We start from the raw sequence: 17,074 nt of genomic DNA, 5'->3' as shown, positions 1-17,074 counted from the left end.
TCAGAGCCTGATAAATCAGCAGTGACTTTTGCTGACAATACTGATGTTTCTCAGGGCCCACCAATAGTTTCTTCTAGACCAATAACCAGACTCAAGGCAAAGCAGGCCCCTAAGGGGAGATAGAAAGTGTAGTCCATGAGGAAATACACTCTACTACTAAGGAGCTTAGTGAGTGACCCTAGAGAACCCAAACTAACACAAATGGGGGATCTTACTTGTTGAGAACTTTGGCAGAGAAAAAGCTAGTACTAGCTAATGGCAGGAAAGCAAGACTTGTGTCTGTGTTGGGGTGACTCACGGGAACAAGCCTGCCAGGGCCTGCCAGTCCAGAGGAAAGCAGAGCAGAACACAGTCACGCGGAGGCGCCAGGGCTGGCGTCTGTAACGTCTGTGTGCAGGCTGACCTCCCCTGTGCTGGAAACGTGGTCACACTATGTGCAGTCCAGAGTTACTTTTCTGGAACATTGGCTTCCTTTGAACAGCGCAGGTGTAGGGCATATGTTACTGAGTGCTATGTGGTAACTGCCCAGTGAAAGTGTGTAAGGGGGAACTTCTTCTCACAGGGGGAACTAGAATATTCACCCCAACAGGATAGGTACTGTTTTATGCTACGTTGAGTCAGGTCTTTCTCATTTCTCATAGAACTTAGATTTAATTCTGTCAGGTCCTCTAATTATTGTGTCCGTAGGTTGGCACAGCAAGGGGATCTCACAGGAGATGGGTTGGTGTCTGCACCCCGGCTCTGTAGAAGCGGCCATTTCCCCTCCCTCCCTCCTTTGCTCCCTCCCTCCCTCACCCAGGGCTGCTGTTCTTCAGCCTGCTTAGTTTTTCATTCTCTTCCTCCCACCCCCTTTCCCTCTTCCATTTTCTGCTCCCCATATTTCCAAACTCTGGATTTGGCCATCTCTTTCCCGGGCATTGAACCCAGGGATAGCCCCATGACCGCTAATCAAGAGCCACCTCCCTGAGCTCCAGCCGCAGCACAGCCCTGAGGGGTGCCTGCCTGTTCTAGGTTGAGGAGCATGAAGCCGGGAGTGAAGGCCTTTGATTTTGCCTTAGAGGAATTCACAGGGATACGGAGGGCCCGCACACCCCTGGGGCCGCTGTTTTCTTGACCAAGGTTTTATGGATGGGAGCAGGACCGGATCTGAGAGATTTCAGCTCCCGCTTGGAGGGTGCTAAATTCCCATCCTCCGTGCTCACGCACCAGGCCCCTCACAGGCGGTGCCAGAGAAGGAATTTCTTTTGGAACAACAGGGGGCTGCTAACAGCTGACCGTGTTCTTAAAACCTCTCTCTTGTACCCAAATTCCATTCTCTTCAACTGTGGAGGTTCTGCCTTTCGAAAAATCATGGCACTCATGAGTTTTCCCCTTTGAGCAAGATCTGATTATGATTTTTAGGTCAATTAAACTATAGATATTATACAGGTTTGTTATTACAAACGTGAAACTGCTTCTAGCCGCCTGCCTCCCAGTAGCACACTGTTGTAGGCTGTTACCCACTCATTGTTTCTTTGATTGGTTGTTTTGAGAATTGTATGTAGTCCAGACTGTCATGGAATTTGTAGCAGAGGTTAACCTCCCTCTGTGTACATGGATGGTGATGGCTAGAAGACAGCCAGCAGGACTTGGTTCCCTTTCTCCGCCCTGTGGGACCTGGGAGTCCAACTCCAGGCATCCTGCTTTTACCCTCTGAACCATTTCACTGGCCCACAACACTTTAGAGAGGATTTCTCTCTGTAGACCAGGCTGGCTTTGAGCTCAGATCCTCCTGCCTCAGCCTCCTGAGTTCTGGAATTATAGGTGTACACCACCACACTAGGCCTGGCTCACTTTTATTTCTGTTTTGTTTTGTTTTGTGTGTGTGTGTGTGTGTGTGTGTGTGTGTGTGTGTGTGAGAGAGAGAGAGAGAGAGAGAGAACTCACTCTGTAGACCAGGCTGGCCTTGAACTCAGAATCCGCCCGCCTCTGTCTCCCAAGTGCTGGGATTAAAGGCGTGTACCATCACCGCCCTGCCAACTTTTATTTCTTGATCAATTAAATTGTACTCACAGATTTAGACCATGGGGAACACAGAGTATATGAGTGGCCCTAATGTCTTTCCTAAGTGATGGGTCTCATTCGATCTTTCCGGCTGAAGTTCTTACCTTTTAACTTTTAACCAACTTCTGTATTAGTTTGGGTTCTCTAGAGTCATAGAACGTATGGATAGTCTTTATATAGTTAGAGAATTTGTCGATGACTTACAGTCTATAGTCCAACTCCCCAACAATGACCAGCAGCAGCAAAGGATCTAGGGGTCCAAGGATCTAGCAGTTTCTCAGTCCCACGAGGCAAGCAGGCAAGGAAGAGTGAGAGAGCATCTTCCTTCTTCCAATGTCCTTACATATCTCCAGCAGAGGGTGTAGCCCAGATTAAAGGTTGTAGGTCTCCAACAGAGGGTATGGCCCAGATTATTGGCCCATGGGTCTCCAGCAGAGGGTGTGGCCGGATTAAAGGTGTGTGCATCCATGCCTGGGCCATTCAGACCCAGGTCAGAAACTTGTATCTCTGAGGTCCTCAGGCCGCCTTCAGCAGCCCTCCTGCACTGAGCACTGTCCCCACTCTGGAACCGGGACCAGCAAACAAGTTTTATTGTCTTCTCATCTTGCTACAACTTCCAGAGGGAGAGACTGTAGAACTTTCATGGTACCTGCTATTTCCAGATGAGGTCAGAACTTCTGCGAGCCTGGACTTGACTTAGGAGAGCATATCCATAGAGGTTAGGTGTTATTCAGTAGCAAGGTAGAGGAAACATAAAGGATTTTTAATTCTCTGAGGCAACTGGGAGTGTGGTGGGATTATAGGCTCATTTGTGGGGCAGAAAATTAAGAAATGAGTTTTGTGCAAAAGAAACCCAGTGACTAGGAGACTAGTATGTCTTTATCTGGTATTTTCGTGGTGGTTAATACTGAATACACTTTACCCACTTTCCAAGCTTCCCCCAACCTGTATTGCGTTATACCTTGTCATTTTCTTTTTCTCCAAAGATAATACCTTTTCTCTCTCCCCGTGTCTCCTAGCCAACCCAACCCAGCAGCAAACCTGTTGAGTGACTTTTTTTTTTTTTTTTGCATACCATTCTGATGGGCCAACTGCCAGGTCCCATGACAGGGCTGTGTTTTCTAGCCTAGGTAAAATAGGAATTTGGTCTCTACTTGGTAAACATTGAGCAAGATCTTCAACTTATAAGTAGCTAAAATTTTCTTGTTCGTTCTCTCTCTCTCTCTCTCTCTCTCTCTCTCTCTCTCTCTCTCTCTCTCTCTCTCTCTCTCGCCCCCCCTTTCTCCCTTCTTTGTTTTGTTGCATTTGGTTTTGGTTTTTTGAGACAGGGTTTCTCTGTCTAGCCCTGACCGTCCTCAGAGATCCCCCTGCCTCTGTGTCGTTCTGAATGCTGGGGTCAAAGGCACGAGGCACCATGTCCAGCTTCAGTTTTCATTTTTTAGAAAACATACACAGGGAGATTATTAGCACATGTGCTGGTGGAACAGCTCCTCGGCGGAATTACCACATCACAGGGTCACTGGTGAAAAGCCCGTTTCCATAATTTATCTCGTCAGCAGTGATCTTGTTTTAAGCCAGGGTTTCCTGAAGGAACCATGGCTTCCTCCTTCATGGAGTTACAGTAAGAATTGCTGCTCAGAATTCCTGAGGAGGTAATTTGAGATCTATGGAATAAATTTTAATTTTCTTTCCTAGAACATAAGTAATATACATATTTTTTTCATTTTACTTGCAACTTTTTTCCCTTTTGCTGATAGTTATCCTTGTAAAGTTGGAGAGAGATGTGCAAGACAGTGGTTGATGCCCTTGATATTCAGTGGAACTTTGGAAAATGTTTGAGAATGGAAGGGTGGGTGCTGAGATTTGAGAAAATGTGCAGTTTAGAAACATTTTGATGTTAGAATTTGTCAGAAGCTAGAGTGCCTAGCAATGTGTAGTCATAGACATTTTAGGAAATGAACTGACCTTCCTTCCTTCCTTCCTTCCTTCCTTCCTTCCTTCCTTCCTTCCTTTCTTTCTTTCTCTCTCTCTCTCACTCTCTCTCTCTCTCTCTCTCTCTCTCTTTCTTTCTTTCTTTTTGCTTTTTGGTTTTTTTTTTTGTTTTTTGGATTTGGTGTTTTTCGAGACAGGGTTTCTCTGTGTAGCCCTGGTTGTCCTGGAACTCACTCTGTAGACCAGGCTGGCCTCAAACTCAGAAATCCGCCTGCCTCTGCCTCCCAGAGTGCTGGGATTACAGGCGTGTGCCACCACCGCCTGGCTTGACTTTTCTTTTAACCCTAACAAAATTAGTAGTGGTAAGATTGAAATATACTCCCAACAGGGCCATTTGCATTATTAATTAAACTAATGGGAACATTGAGCATTGATTTGTATCCAAGTGACCAAAAGAAAATGATTTTTTTGGGGGGGTGTGGGGTCCATGAAAAAGTGTTTAATATTAATAACATCCTTTGAACGAAAGCGAAGGGGACTTTTGTCTGTTCTCTTGAAGGTTTTTGAGCTTGCTTAGGGCTATTTAAACACCTCACATCCATTCGGCATCAGTACATGGGTTAGATAATCACCTATTTTACTTCTTTCAGAAACAGTGGAAGAGAGCCGTTCAAGGCCATTTGCTGTCTGTGTCTTCTCTTTGTCTGCTCAGTTTGTGTGCGTGTGGATGCACTCCCTGGATAGGAGTTGAGTCATAGTCATAGGGCAGATTAGAAATGCCTGCCAGAAGCTGTCTGTAGGGTTCCAAACAGGTGGAATTTGGGACTTTGGCATCGTAAGGAGGTTGGCTGATCTGATTTCAATGTTAAATGGAAAAGCTTGAGTTTCTAGAAAATTGAATTAAGCAAGCAAACAAAGTGAACCTCCAGCTTACCCCTGCCTATACCCCTCAGTATCTTTAGGCACGTATTCTATGTCAATGCCAAAAAAGTTATCAGTTCTCTCAAATTCCCCACTGTCTGTTGCTTCTCCCAGCATGCTCGAGGATGACCTGCGGCTCAGCGACAGTGAAGACAGCGACGTGGAGCAAGTGAGTGTTGAGTTCTGATAAGCCCGAGAATGCCCTAGTGCTTCAGACAGACATATTCCAGCTGCTGTCCTAACCTGTGTTTCTGTTCTTTCCTGAACTTCTCACCCGTTCTGCGAATGTCCAGGCTGCAGAGAAGCCTCCGTCCCCACCTCCACCTCCAAGGTACCGTCTGCACATTTCTGCACATTCCTTCCAAACCACGAGAATAAAGTCTTATTCAGAGCTTTGTAGCTGGGAGGTCACCAACCCTGTAGAAGTGGGAGAACGTTGTTTTGGAAGTTAAATTCCTTTGAACTGTGGGGCTGGACAAGTGAGTTGGTAAAGTGCTTGCCTTCTAAGTGCAAGGACTCAGCCCTCAGCAAGGGAGTCAGGTGGATTGCATGGTGTTCCAGCTTGTCTGACCTAGTCCGTGAGAGACCCCGCCTCAAAACCAGAGGTTGGTTGAAGAAAGCACCAAATATCAACTTCTGACCTCCACATGCATTCCTGTGTACACGTGTGCATGTTCACACTCATGCTTACACACACATGGACAGACACACTCAGCTGTACCAGATGTGATGAGGCTTACCTGTGATCCTTGAACCGGGGAGACTGAGGCAAGAAGGCAGAGAGTTAGAGGCCAGACGGGCTATGGAGCTTAAATAAGCTTTGAGCACAGTTGGCCATTGGCTTTGTGTTTGCGTGGCCAGTGTCTGAAGAGTCAGACGAAGGCGCACATGCATTTGTGAAACTAATAGAAAAGGTAGTCTTCAAAATCAGTAACAGTGAATTCTTCCAGAACTTGTTCCCAGTGTTCCTGCTGTTTTTTTTGGGGGGGGAGGCATTGGTTGGGGGGGACCACTGCTTTCACCTACAAATAGAAAAGCAATGTACTGTGTTTGGGAAGTAGAAACTAATTGTTTTTATTATTATTATTATTATTTATATGAGGAGACTGTAGCTGTTTCCAGACACACCTGAAGAGGGCATCAGATACCTTTACAGATGGTTGTGAGCCACCATGTGGTTACTGGGAACTGAACTCAGGACCTTTGGAAGAGCAGACAATGCTTTTAATCACTGAATCATCTCTCCAGCCCCAGAAACTAATTTTTAAAACTATTTTTATGGTATTTTCCCCCTGGTACTAGCTATACTGATTTAAGGTAGAAAATACCTGTCCCTAATAGCCAAAGAGCCAAGCTATTTTGCTGCCTTGCAAGGTGGTCAGCTACTTAGAGAGAAAGTCACCAGGAAGAATGTGAGTTCAGGAGCGATGACGTGGTTCAATTAAAGCAAACATTAATTATACAGCCCACGGACTCCCATACCCAGCCTGTCTATTTATATCCAATCTTGTTAAAATTTCGAGTGGCTCATGTTGACTAGTAAAATATGACAAACTAGTCACAGATGAAAGCCAAGGGAGAGGCAAGTGTGACAGCAAGGTGAGGAATCAGTTGGGAGGGAGGGAGAGTTGTCTTCACAGCTGACTCAGTGCTGGCTGAGTTCTGTGCAGAGGGGGAGGTCCTGCGATAGTGTTTGTTCTACAGTCATGCCAGCCAGTGATTTTTTTTTAATCACATTATTATTCACCATTTAATAAGGGTTTATTTTGTGACTGTTGTAGGTAGTTTTGGAAACATTGAAAGTTAAAGATTTCAGCTTACACCATTCAAGGCAGCTTTTAAGATGACATATGGTGAAACTGTATGTCTAGCCTCGGTCCATATGTCTTCTCCTTGGACTAGAGTTAATGGTCTACCTGTAAAACTAGGTAGTCATAAAGAATGACCCGTTCTATAATTCCACCAGAAACTGTGACTGGGTGCTTTGAGGTCACCGGCCAGTGAACACCGTCTGTTGTCAGGAGCTTTTGGTTGCTGTGTAGTCAGATCCTATGTAGCGGATACGGGGGAGGGTTGCACACTTGCTTTTCTTTATGCTTTTTCTTTTGAGTTATCTATAGTAAGCTTTATGAGCCACATAGTAAATATTTTCGCTTTTGTGGGATACTTAAGCCTCTGCTGTAACTGCTTACCTCTATTACCCCAGCATAAAAGCAACCACGATGTAAGACAGTTGCAGGCAGTGCTAATAAAACTTTATTTAGGAAACGAGCAGGCTGTCTAGGCCCTGCCCTTGATATCAGGCACCTGGCATAGGTATTGTTTGTAGCTCCATGCATCTTTCAGGAGGGAACTACCAGAAGCTCCTCTCCTGCCATTACCCAGTGACCATGATTCTAACACTGTGGCCTCTGTCCACCGGATGACAAGCCAGCCTCGATGCCTTTACTGTCTAGGAGCAGATGGATAGGCAGAAGTGATGGGGAAGAAATCCTGAGTGCGTGATCCTCTAATGGTACCCTCCCGTTGCTTTGCAGCGCTCCGCAGACGCTTCCCGAGCCTGTGGCCTCAGCACATTCCAGTAGTACAGAGTCAGAGAGCAGCGAGTCAGACAGCTCCTCAGACTCCGAGAGTGAGAGCAGTTCCAGCGACAGCGAGGAGAACGAGCCCCCGGAAACCCAGGCTCCCGAGGTATCAAGTCCCCTCCAGAACGCAGTGCAAGCTCCCTGCGCCTGACACTGAGCCGTCTGACCGACCGGCGTCGGTCAAGGATGCTTTCCCGCTGCACACTTCCACTGCTCAGCAAGTGCTGGGCAGTGGAGACAGGCTGTCCTGACAGGGTCCTCTCCTGAGAGGGTTTGCACTCTGCTTTCTTTTGAAAAGGGAAACTTGTTTTTAGTTAAGAGGGTTACTGGATCAGTGTTGGTGAAAGCTCTTTGAAGATTTAGGAATCTGTAGTTGAAATGAAGGTAACGGGAGCGAGAAACAATGTCAGTTCAGTCTTTGAAGCAGTAAACGCCATGTTGCTCATTGGTGGCAAGGGGCCTTGCTTGGAGGACTCTGGTTCTGCTTGTCCTGCCCGGGTAGAGTAGGGACAGCTGAGTCTGTCCTCACCTGCAGTTTGGAAATACTGTAAAGATGAGCAAACAGTGAGACCGGAAACCCGGGGACTACATTTCCCTAGAGAATTCACACCACGTGCTCCTATTCCAGAAATTGTCTGGAAAGGTAACAGGGTTGCCACTTAGCCCTACCAAACTCTGAGCTCCTGGAAAGGGAGGGTGTTGGTTTGTTGTTGTTGTTGTTGTTGTTTAAACTGGATGAGGCTAGCCAGCCCTTGCAGAAAACATTGCCTTCGTATTTAAGATTTGAATGCCAGGAAATGGGGCTTTTTAATAAGACAGCATTACATTTTCTGTGTCCATCTCTGAGAGATGGCTGTGGGGATAAGGGCCTCAGAGACTGAGGAAATGCTTCTCGGTGTGCTCTTAGGTGTGACTGAGCCTGACTCAGAGTCAGTGCTAGGCAGTTCCTTTGATTTTGCTCTTTTGAGGTTTGTACAGTTCACAGGTGTGGGCAGCATTAACTGCATTTGAGGAGCCTCATTAGAGTTTGAAAGCAGCTCTGTGGCTCGCTCTGCTGGCTGGTGGCACTGACCATATGGGAGTGGTCCTTCTGGATCTGAGGAGGGAGGGTGATGGACGTGCCACATTGGTCGGTTTCATGACAGTCACTGAACGTCACACCGTTTTGTGTGGGGTGTTTTCGTCTTGTTTTTGTTGTTTTTGGTCCTGGGACATGAATGCAGGGCATGCTTAGCATGTGCTCTGCCACCAAACTGTGTTCTTAACTCTGTGTTTCATCTTTAGTAAGAAACATGCTTGTGAGATTACTCATAGAAAATGTTCCATAAACCAGTGGAGTCCCGTCCCAGTGGGATTAACTTTAGCGCATTTGGCTGCGTAATTGAAATGTATCCATTGGTGGCCTGTCGCTTCTTAGGGCCTTGCCTCAGTCCCTGTTGCCACCGAGACGACAAAGAAGAAAAATAGAAAACAATTTAATCTTATCTTTATTACAAATAAATGTATGTCTTATTGATCAAAGAGTAACTGGCATGAGGCTCACCCTGTTAGCACATGCCTATAAGCCTAACCCGGGGACTCTGTGGACCAGAGGGCAGCCTGGGCTCGGTAGTATATCCTAACCCCCAAAACCCAACCAAGCAAAAGTTCACCAGGGTAGATTGGAACTTCTTAGATGCAGAATAACTATCCCGACCTCTCGTTGCTTTTTAAGATCACTGTGGTGAAGAAACTGTGTCTCTGTGAGGTCAGGGCCTCTGCCGAGTGAGGCTCGCTCCTGGAAATATCTTGTCTTAGTTTACTTTCATTTTCCCTTAGGTATTTAACTAGTTTTTGTCCCCTTTAGAATAAATATCTCCTAAGTCTCCCCTTTTAGCTGAGGGTTACATGAGTTATATAATCAACTGCATACTGGCTTTAACTTTCTTACCCACCTCTATTTTCAATTAGTAATTAATTAGTTCATTGCTTTTGAGTCAAGGTCTCTCTATGTGGCTGTAGACAGTCAGGAACTTACTCTGTGGAATAGGCTCAAAGGGATCTGTCTCTCTCTCTGCCTCGAGTGCTGGGATTAAAAGCTTGCATCGTCAGGCCTTATTTATTAGCATGGTGTGTGTGTGTGTGTGTGCGCGCGCACACATCCACTTTTCCATGGGCCCCAGGCACCCAGCTCAGGTCCTCAGGGTTGTGCAATGATATACATGTGTGTAAGTACATGTATATTATGTATACCTTAATATTTTTTTAATGTCTTGAGCCATAATTCATTGTAAACACACACACACACACACGCATTTGTTACTTGAGAGGTTAGGAGGACTAAGGGAGTACTCAGACACATTCAGAGCACTCCCCACCTTGCCTCCACCTCCAGTCCTCAGGATCTAGGCTACAGCTTTGAGAGGACAGAGGATACCTGAGGAAAAGGAGGAGAAAGGGGGAAAGCCAAGCTTTGATCCTAATCTCGCACTTCTGTTTGAACATTCCAATCTGATTTCATTAAATCTCTCTCTCTTTTTTTTAAAAAAAGATTTTATTTATTTTATTTACATGGGTAGCTGTCTTCAGACACACTAGAAGAGGGCATCGGATCCCATTACAGATGGCTGTGACCCACCATATGGTTGCTGGGAATTGAACTCAGGACCTCTGGAAGAGCAGTCAGTGCGTTTAACCGCTGAGCCATCTCTCCAGCCCTTAACCAAATCTCTTATTCAAACATTTTAACCCGAATGACTCCTAGCCTTAAGCAACTATGTCATTTGGGTACAGAGGACGAGCTGTGTCTCTGTTTTCTCCTTGTTGGGCATACAACTTTACCATGAAAGTGGGACGCAGGGCTCCCCTCCTGGACATTCAGGAGTACAGTGGAGGTAACTGTGTGCTATTTCTGTAACCAGGACATTCCTTTAGGGACTCCACACTAAATGTATCTCAGTGTTACTCTGGTTTAGGGATAGAGTTTCAGGAGTGCCTTTTCCTTTGGGTTCACACATTGAATACCTTCTAAGCAGCTTGCCAGTGATAGGCTGTAGCTGTATCTAGGTGTTGACCTATCTCAGCCTTTCCCAAAGAATGGTGGGAAGGGTTTGGTTTCAGGGTGCTCTACCTACAATTTTATCAGATTGCTTAACTACTGTGCTAGCAAAGCCTTGAATCTATAAATAGGTGATTGCGTGGCAAGGAAGCACCATACTGCGCTATGAATTCCACACTCACAACCACCTCACCGTCTTAGAATATTGAATGTGTGTGTGTGTGTGTGTGTTTTCATGTGATAAGACGCTCTGCACATTATAGTACTTATCTTCTCCCTCTCTTGCTGAAATTCAAACGGGCACTTGGAGGAGTTGGTCTATACAGGAGGCTGGACAACAGATAAGTCGCCAGAGGAGGAAGCCAGCCCCCTTTCAGTCTAAAAGAACCCTTCTTCTGACCATTCTTTGGGGTGTTACTCTATTATGAACACAGGAAGCCTAGATCACTTCACTCTCTAGCTCTGACTGGCCAAAATGCATCCACACTATATGTTTTATATCAGGATCGCATAGATTTGCAGAGTTGGATTATTTGGTGTATTTTACTTTGGAAAATTGTCAGCCATCTTCCCTTTGAAAACCTCGGCCAGAGGCTGAGCATACAGTTCAGTGACCGAGCGCTGGCCCACAAGGCACCAGGTTCTTAGTCTGTTCCCCAGCAAGTTAAAACACACTAAAGAAAATTCTGCTAGGTCCAACCTACTGGACCAGTCTTACCCGTGATCTATCTAATCGATTTAAATCTCATGTCTAGTATCTTCTGGTTAGCTCCCTGGTGCTCCATGTCTATGACTTAACTATTCTTGCCAGTGATAGGCTGTAGCTGTAGCCACAGGTGTTGTCCTATCCCAGACTTCTCCGAGGAACGGTGTGAAGGGTGTGGATCTTGGGGCGAGGGAGGAACTGCAAGTCTGTGATGTCTGGGATCTTCTGAGAAGTGTAATCATCACTCACCCAGTCAAAGTTGGTCTCTTTCCATGTGATACATACCTCATTAGAATAACTCAACGCTTAGGAGCGTATTCTGGTCTTGCAGAAGACCCGACTTGGGTTTTCAGCAGCCGTGCCAGGCTGCTCACGAGGATGAGTAGCACCTGCTCTAGCATCTCACTAGGTATCTGCACTCAGATCCACACCCACACCCAATATAATTAATATACATTATATAAATGTATAAAATCCAGAATAAAAAAATTTAAATGACTAATACAGATTACAAACTAAAATATTAAAAAAAATAAAAAGCAAAGAATGGCCGAATATCTCATGGTATAGCATGCTTCAACAGTTAGCAACATCAGTTTGAGTCCCAGGGTGTTTTAGGAACACCCGTTGATCTGCCCTATCAATTATCAGGGTAATAATGGATACTGTCTCTGTGCTGTGGCTCCTCTCCGGTGCTTAGAGACAAGTGCAGCCTCAGACCTCACTGCCTTTGGTAAGATTCAAGAATAGAGGGAGCAGTCCCTGCTAGAGTGACTTCACTCTGTCTCACTGTGTAAGGTTTGAAAATCAGATCTGTCTGTCCTATATTGATAATCCTGTCACATATAAATTAGTGTTTTTAAGAAAGTGTAAAGAAATCAAATGTTGCAAGAGGGGCCTTATCAGTTAAATAATTGTTTTTCTTCCTCGTCTCCTTATTATAAGACAAAGTGTGTGCGTTCTGTTCCGATTGTATCATAATCAACCATCAGGACAAAAGACATACCACAGTGGCCTCTTAGCAGTTGCCAGTTACAAAGTTCTCAATTGCAAAATTGTTCAAGGTTATTTTAAGAAGCAATGCTGAATCTGATTTGTAATTTGTAGGGGATGAATAGAAGTAAATTTTCAGGCTCTGAATGTCCACTTGTCCTGGGGATGGTCCCATATAGACTACTAACATGGCTTCTTGTCCTGGGCACAGCCCTGTATAGTTAAGGCTGCTAACACAGTTCATCAACCCAGGTTGGTTAACACTTTTCTGTCTCTGCTTCTAGCCTGAACCTCCGACAACAAACAAATGGCAGTTGGACAACTGGTTGACCAAAGTCAATCAACCGTCAGTGCCCCTGGAGGGCCGGGGGAGCACAGAGTCTCCACGATGGCGCCAGGAAAGCAAGGGTGGCGGTGAGGGCAGCAGTGACCAGCAGCATCCCAATTCCAAAGACCCTCCCCCGAAAAGTTCCAGCAAAGCTCTCCGGGGTCCCTCTGAGGGGCCCCAGCCTGGGAAGAGGAACTGTCCGAAATCCCCCGCTCAACAGGAACCCCCAGCACGGCAGACCGTCGGCAGCAAACAGCCCAGGAAACCCGCCAAGGGCTCCAGCCAGGCAGAGCCTCAGGCCGGCTCGCAGGTGGAGAGTGAAGCAGGACCCCTTCCCTATGCCTCAAAGGAGCAGACTTCCAAAGACAAACCCAAGGTGAAGACGAAAGGCAGGCCACGTGCCGTGGGTGGTCGGGAGCCAAAGCCCGAGGTCCCTGTGCCTGTGCCTCAGGCAGCCGCGCCCAAGCCGCAGCCACCTGCGCCCACCCCCAGCGAGAAAAGGAAGCATAAGAGTTCCATAGCCACCTCCAAGGCCCTCTCAGGCCCTCAGCCTCCGAAGGACAGTGCTGGGGACAAGAACCCAGAGCACCCTGTCCTTGTCGCCTTGACTCAGAGCCAGGGTCCACCCCACAGCGGCAGGGGCAGCAGCGGTGTCAGGACTAGTGGCTGCCGGCAGGCTGTGATTGCCCAGGAGGACGGCCGGAAAGACAAGCTCCTGTTGCCTCTGAGAGACACCAAGTTGATCTCACCGCTCAGGGACTCCCCACCACCGACAAGCTTGGTGGTGAAGATCACCCTAGACCTTCTCACCAGGATCCCCCAGCCCCTGGGGAAGGGGAGCCGCCCTAGGAAAGCAGAAGACAAGCAGCGGCCAGCAGGGAAGAAGCAGGACCCGGAGACAGAGACGAGGAGCTGTGACAGCTCCGGCAGAGCCACCAAGAAAAGAAAGGTGAGTGCAGAGACGTGGTGGCCACTGAGCTCTGACAGGCTGGCAGTGCACGGCCATGGCCTTTGAGCTGTGGAAGAGGCTGGAGACTGCCGCCTGAGCTGCCTCTCCAGGGTTCCTCTTGGCCCATATCCGCCTCCCCATCCTGTAGGCTGTCCCTTGGTTAGGGTCTCTTGAGTCACTGAAGACGCCCTCTTTCTGCACACCCTACAGCCTGCTTTTGGTGCATTTGTTCGTAGGCAGATACCACGGTTTCCTCTCTGGCTAGATTTTATCCTGAAACTTGAGGTCTTCCATGAAATAGCATGATAGATAGTATTCCGAGTCCTTTGAAGAACTGCGCTCACAATGGCGTGCTTTGTCGTGTAAGGCCCTTGGGGAGAGAGAGGTAGTGAGAAAAGGGAGCTGCTAGGGCAGGCGTACCATGCTGAGTACTGTCACTTACAGTGTGTTTTCAAGGGAAACCTGCATGATTGGCTTCCTATTGCTTAGGCCTGCTGCCAGGTCGGACAGTGTCTTCTTTAGTCTACATTGTTGAGCTCTGGATTCCCCCCCCCCCTCTTGTGATGAGGAAAGACTCCCCTAGGGCCCTCTGGACACAACGCACAAGGGCCAACTCTGCCTTGCTGACCAGGGGTAGGACTTAGCACTCTTGAGTATAGGAAAGGTCCTTACCCCACAGTGGAGTGAGAGTTGAGAGTGATGGGGAAGATCAGGGGGCTTGCTGTCGTGTTAAAGCCCAGATAGTTTATCCACCTGGTTAAAGATACAGCGCAGCTCTAGCGAGCCAAGAACGGAGGTTTTCCACCTGATTGCTTGAACCTTGAGAACATCTGTGACCATATCTACTGTGGGCAAAGCGCGTGGGACAGATCAGGTGCTTACTGAGCTGCAAGAAGGAGGAAGACTCTATCCGGGAGGTTAGGGGTGAGACAGAGTCTGTCTGTGGAGCTGTCCTGGAACATGCTTCCCTCCAGTAGACCAGGCTGACCTCAAACTAACAGAGATCGCCTGCCTCCCAGTTAAAAGCCTGTACCAACATGCCAGACAGACTTCAAAAGCTTTCAGAATGAGATGGAATGGTGTGTGCCCGTCCATCTGTCTGTCTGTTTTTCTCTCTGTGACAAAATGTTATCAGGATTTGTGGTGGACCTGTTTAGGGGTAGGTGTCCCTGCAGCTACTGCCTGAGCAGGACACGCACTCCAGGGGACTCCTGTCCTGAGCAGGACACCCACTCCAGGGGACTCCTGTCACCCCATCTGAGCTGCTTTATGAATCTCTGGGCTAATCACTGGCTTTTCTGCTTTCTGCTGGAGTGGAGGGAAATACTGTCTGTGGTATGCTTCCTTGTTGGTTGGAGAACTGCTCAGTTGTCAGGGAGCCACCACGGGTGGAGTGTGTGGGGGGCGTCTAGGGCAGCTCCTCCGCAATCTGAGATCAATGCCCGCTCTCCGGGAACCGAGCCTCCAGGTATGGCTCAAGAGAAGCTCATTTCGCTTCAGCAGAGGGAAGGATTTTGTTCAGAGCTTGGGGACATTATGATTTCCTATGCTTAGCACAGGTCAGGCATTCATTCTCTGATTGGGGCGTGTCAGTGGTTAGCTGCTTGCCTGGGAAGCTCTCAGAGAGGTATTGGATACAGAGCTAGCTGTAGTGTATTTCCCTCTCGGCAGAGTCACGTGCCCTCTGGTGTGATAGTTCCCAGACTCCGAGGTGGGAGCCGTGCTGTCCTCCGTGCTGTGCTGTGCGGTGCATCAGCGCCATGACGGCCATTCAGGCCTCCCTGGCTCCTCCAGTGGGTCGCCTGGTTTGCAAACCTGGGAACCTGGCTCTAGGGCAGAGGTTACACCGACTTGTTTTTTAAACGTGGAAATATTTCTCCCAAACGCCTTCCTCTTCAGCATGAAAAGAAAACGCTTAAGATGTATTTAGAGGCATTTAAGAATGTTCCAAACCCTTCACATGAGTGCGGTTTATTTAAAGCCCTCTGAGCTTCTCCCTCTCCTGCCGTGAAGTTTAGCAAAAGTTCTCAAAGGGTTCACAAGTGTTCGGAGGCAGCCTTAAATACTCGCGAGAATATCAGAGAGATTACATGGTAGGATAGGATGTAGCTCAGTGTTTTAACACCTCCTTAGCATTGTTACGGCTCTGGATTCGATCCTCAGCTGTGCAAAACCAAAAACCACCAATGAGAGAAAGTGCAGACAACTGTGATGAAGAGGAAATGGGGTTAGGAACAGTCGATGAGGCACAGTGGAGAAACTGAGGTAAATACATGACCTGAGAGTCCTCTGTGTGTAGCAGTTAAAGTACCAGCACCCACTCCCTTTTCCTAAGATTGTGACTCTGATTTGAAAGGAAAGTGAAGTTGGAAGAATCCCATGAACACAGTTGGAGACTTGGGCTCCACGTGAGGCTCTGTGGGCTCTCCTCTTTTGTAAATGATTCTTTTCATCCATTGAAGATTGCCCTTCAAATACGTGACTGTCTTGTGTTGTGATACAGCACAATTGTGTTGGTATCACCCTTGTAGCCCAGGCTGGCCTGGAAGCCAGGATCCTTCTGTTTCAGCTTCCCAGTGTTGGGATTACAGTCATATGCTCAGATAAGTAGACAGTCTTTCTTACTGGTCACGTCAGCAAATAAAGGGATGAAGGCGTTCACTGAAGCCTTCCTGTTTAACAAGATTGGTGTATTAACCAAGAAACCATCATGTTTGGTGGGAATCAGTGTGCTTATATACTCCTTCATTCATGTAGACGGAGAAGGGAAGTTATTGTGTATAACAGGAAAAGGTGCACTTGTATAATTATTATTATTATTAAATTATTTTATTTATTTATATTCCAAAAGTTGTTCCCCTTCCCTGTCCCCCCTCCCTGAGTTCTTCACACCTTCCCCATCTCCAAAGGTTGAGAATTGCCCTGATCCTTCCCATTCTCTCCCGCTTCACACACAGGCAAACTCCCCAGCTTCCTGTGTGTGTGGGCAGAGCCGTAGCGTCCCTCCGAGACACTGCCCTTTGCTGAGATCCAAAAAGGCTCAGGAATCTTATGGCTGCTCAGTAGATTGTGTGTGTGTGTGTGTGTGTGTGTGTGTGTGTGTCTACACATGCGCTCTTCCAGAGAGGTTTGTCCTCTGTCTCACGTCTCTATAGACTTGTGTCTCTTGGGAAGACTCTTGAGAGGCTTTGTGAGACAGAGCTCAAGATCGGTCCACTGGCCCTGGCGAGTCCCCTCACTAGGGCGGTTACAAGACTCTTCCTGGCTCCATGCCGCCATTGCCCAATGTGGCCACCTCGGTGCCATGCACACCCGTTCTCTAGGGTCTCAGGTTCCTCACACCCTCTGGTCTCCACCACCATAGCCAAGCTCCCGGTATCTTTCCACCAGTCAGAACCTGTGGCCCCAAGTGACTGTGCATTTTAGAGGATGCTACCTTCATTTTCCTTTGAACTACAGGCACCCTCATGAAGAGCCAGTGCAAGGCAGGCACCAGGCCACCGCCCACCCTCAGGGAGGCCCACACGCCCCGTCTCTTCCTTTTATGGCCTTGCCCTTTTGCTCCATTCTGTGGGTGGGG

At 47.6% G+C, this 17,074-nt stretch overlaps 1 protein-coding gene across 1 annotated transcript in view; it reads left to right on the top strand.

Annotated features, from left to right (window-relative positions):
• Window positions 1-17,074, top strand: part of Aff1 (ALF transcription elongation factor 1) — a 101,362-nt gene that overhangs the window by 68,767 nt on the left and 15,521 nt on the right. The window contains exons 8-11 of the mRNA XM_052199176.1: window positions 5,011-5,065; window positions 5,190-5,227; window positions 7,434-7,587; window positions 12,502-13,494. Of these exons, the coding sequence (XP_052055136.1) occupies window positions 5,011-5,065; window positions 5,190-5,227; window positions 7,434-7,587; window positions 12,502-13,494 (1,240 nt within the window). The remainder of the gene's footprint in view (window positions 1-5,010; window positions 5,066-5,189; window positions 5,228-7,433; window positions 7,588-12,501; window positions 13,495-17,074) is intronic.

Source organism: Apodemus sylvaticus, chromosome 11 (assembly GCF_947179515.1).
Source record: "Apodemus sylvaticus chromosome 11, mApoSyl1.1, whole genome shotgun sequence".
Classification (NCBI taxonomy): Eukaryota; Metazoa; Chordata; class Mammalia; order Rodentia; family Muridae; genus Apodemus; species Apodemus sylvaticus.
The sequence above is the reverse complement of the archived record's forward strand: the minus strand, read 5'-3'. Positions and strand labels throughout refer to the sequence as shown.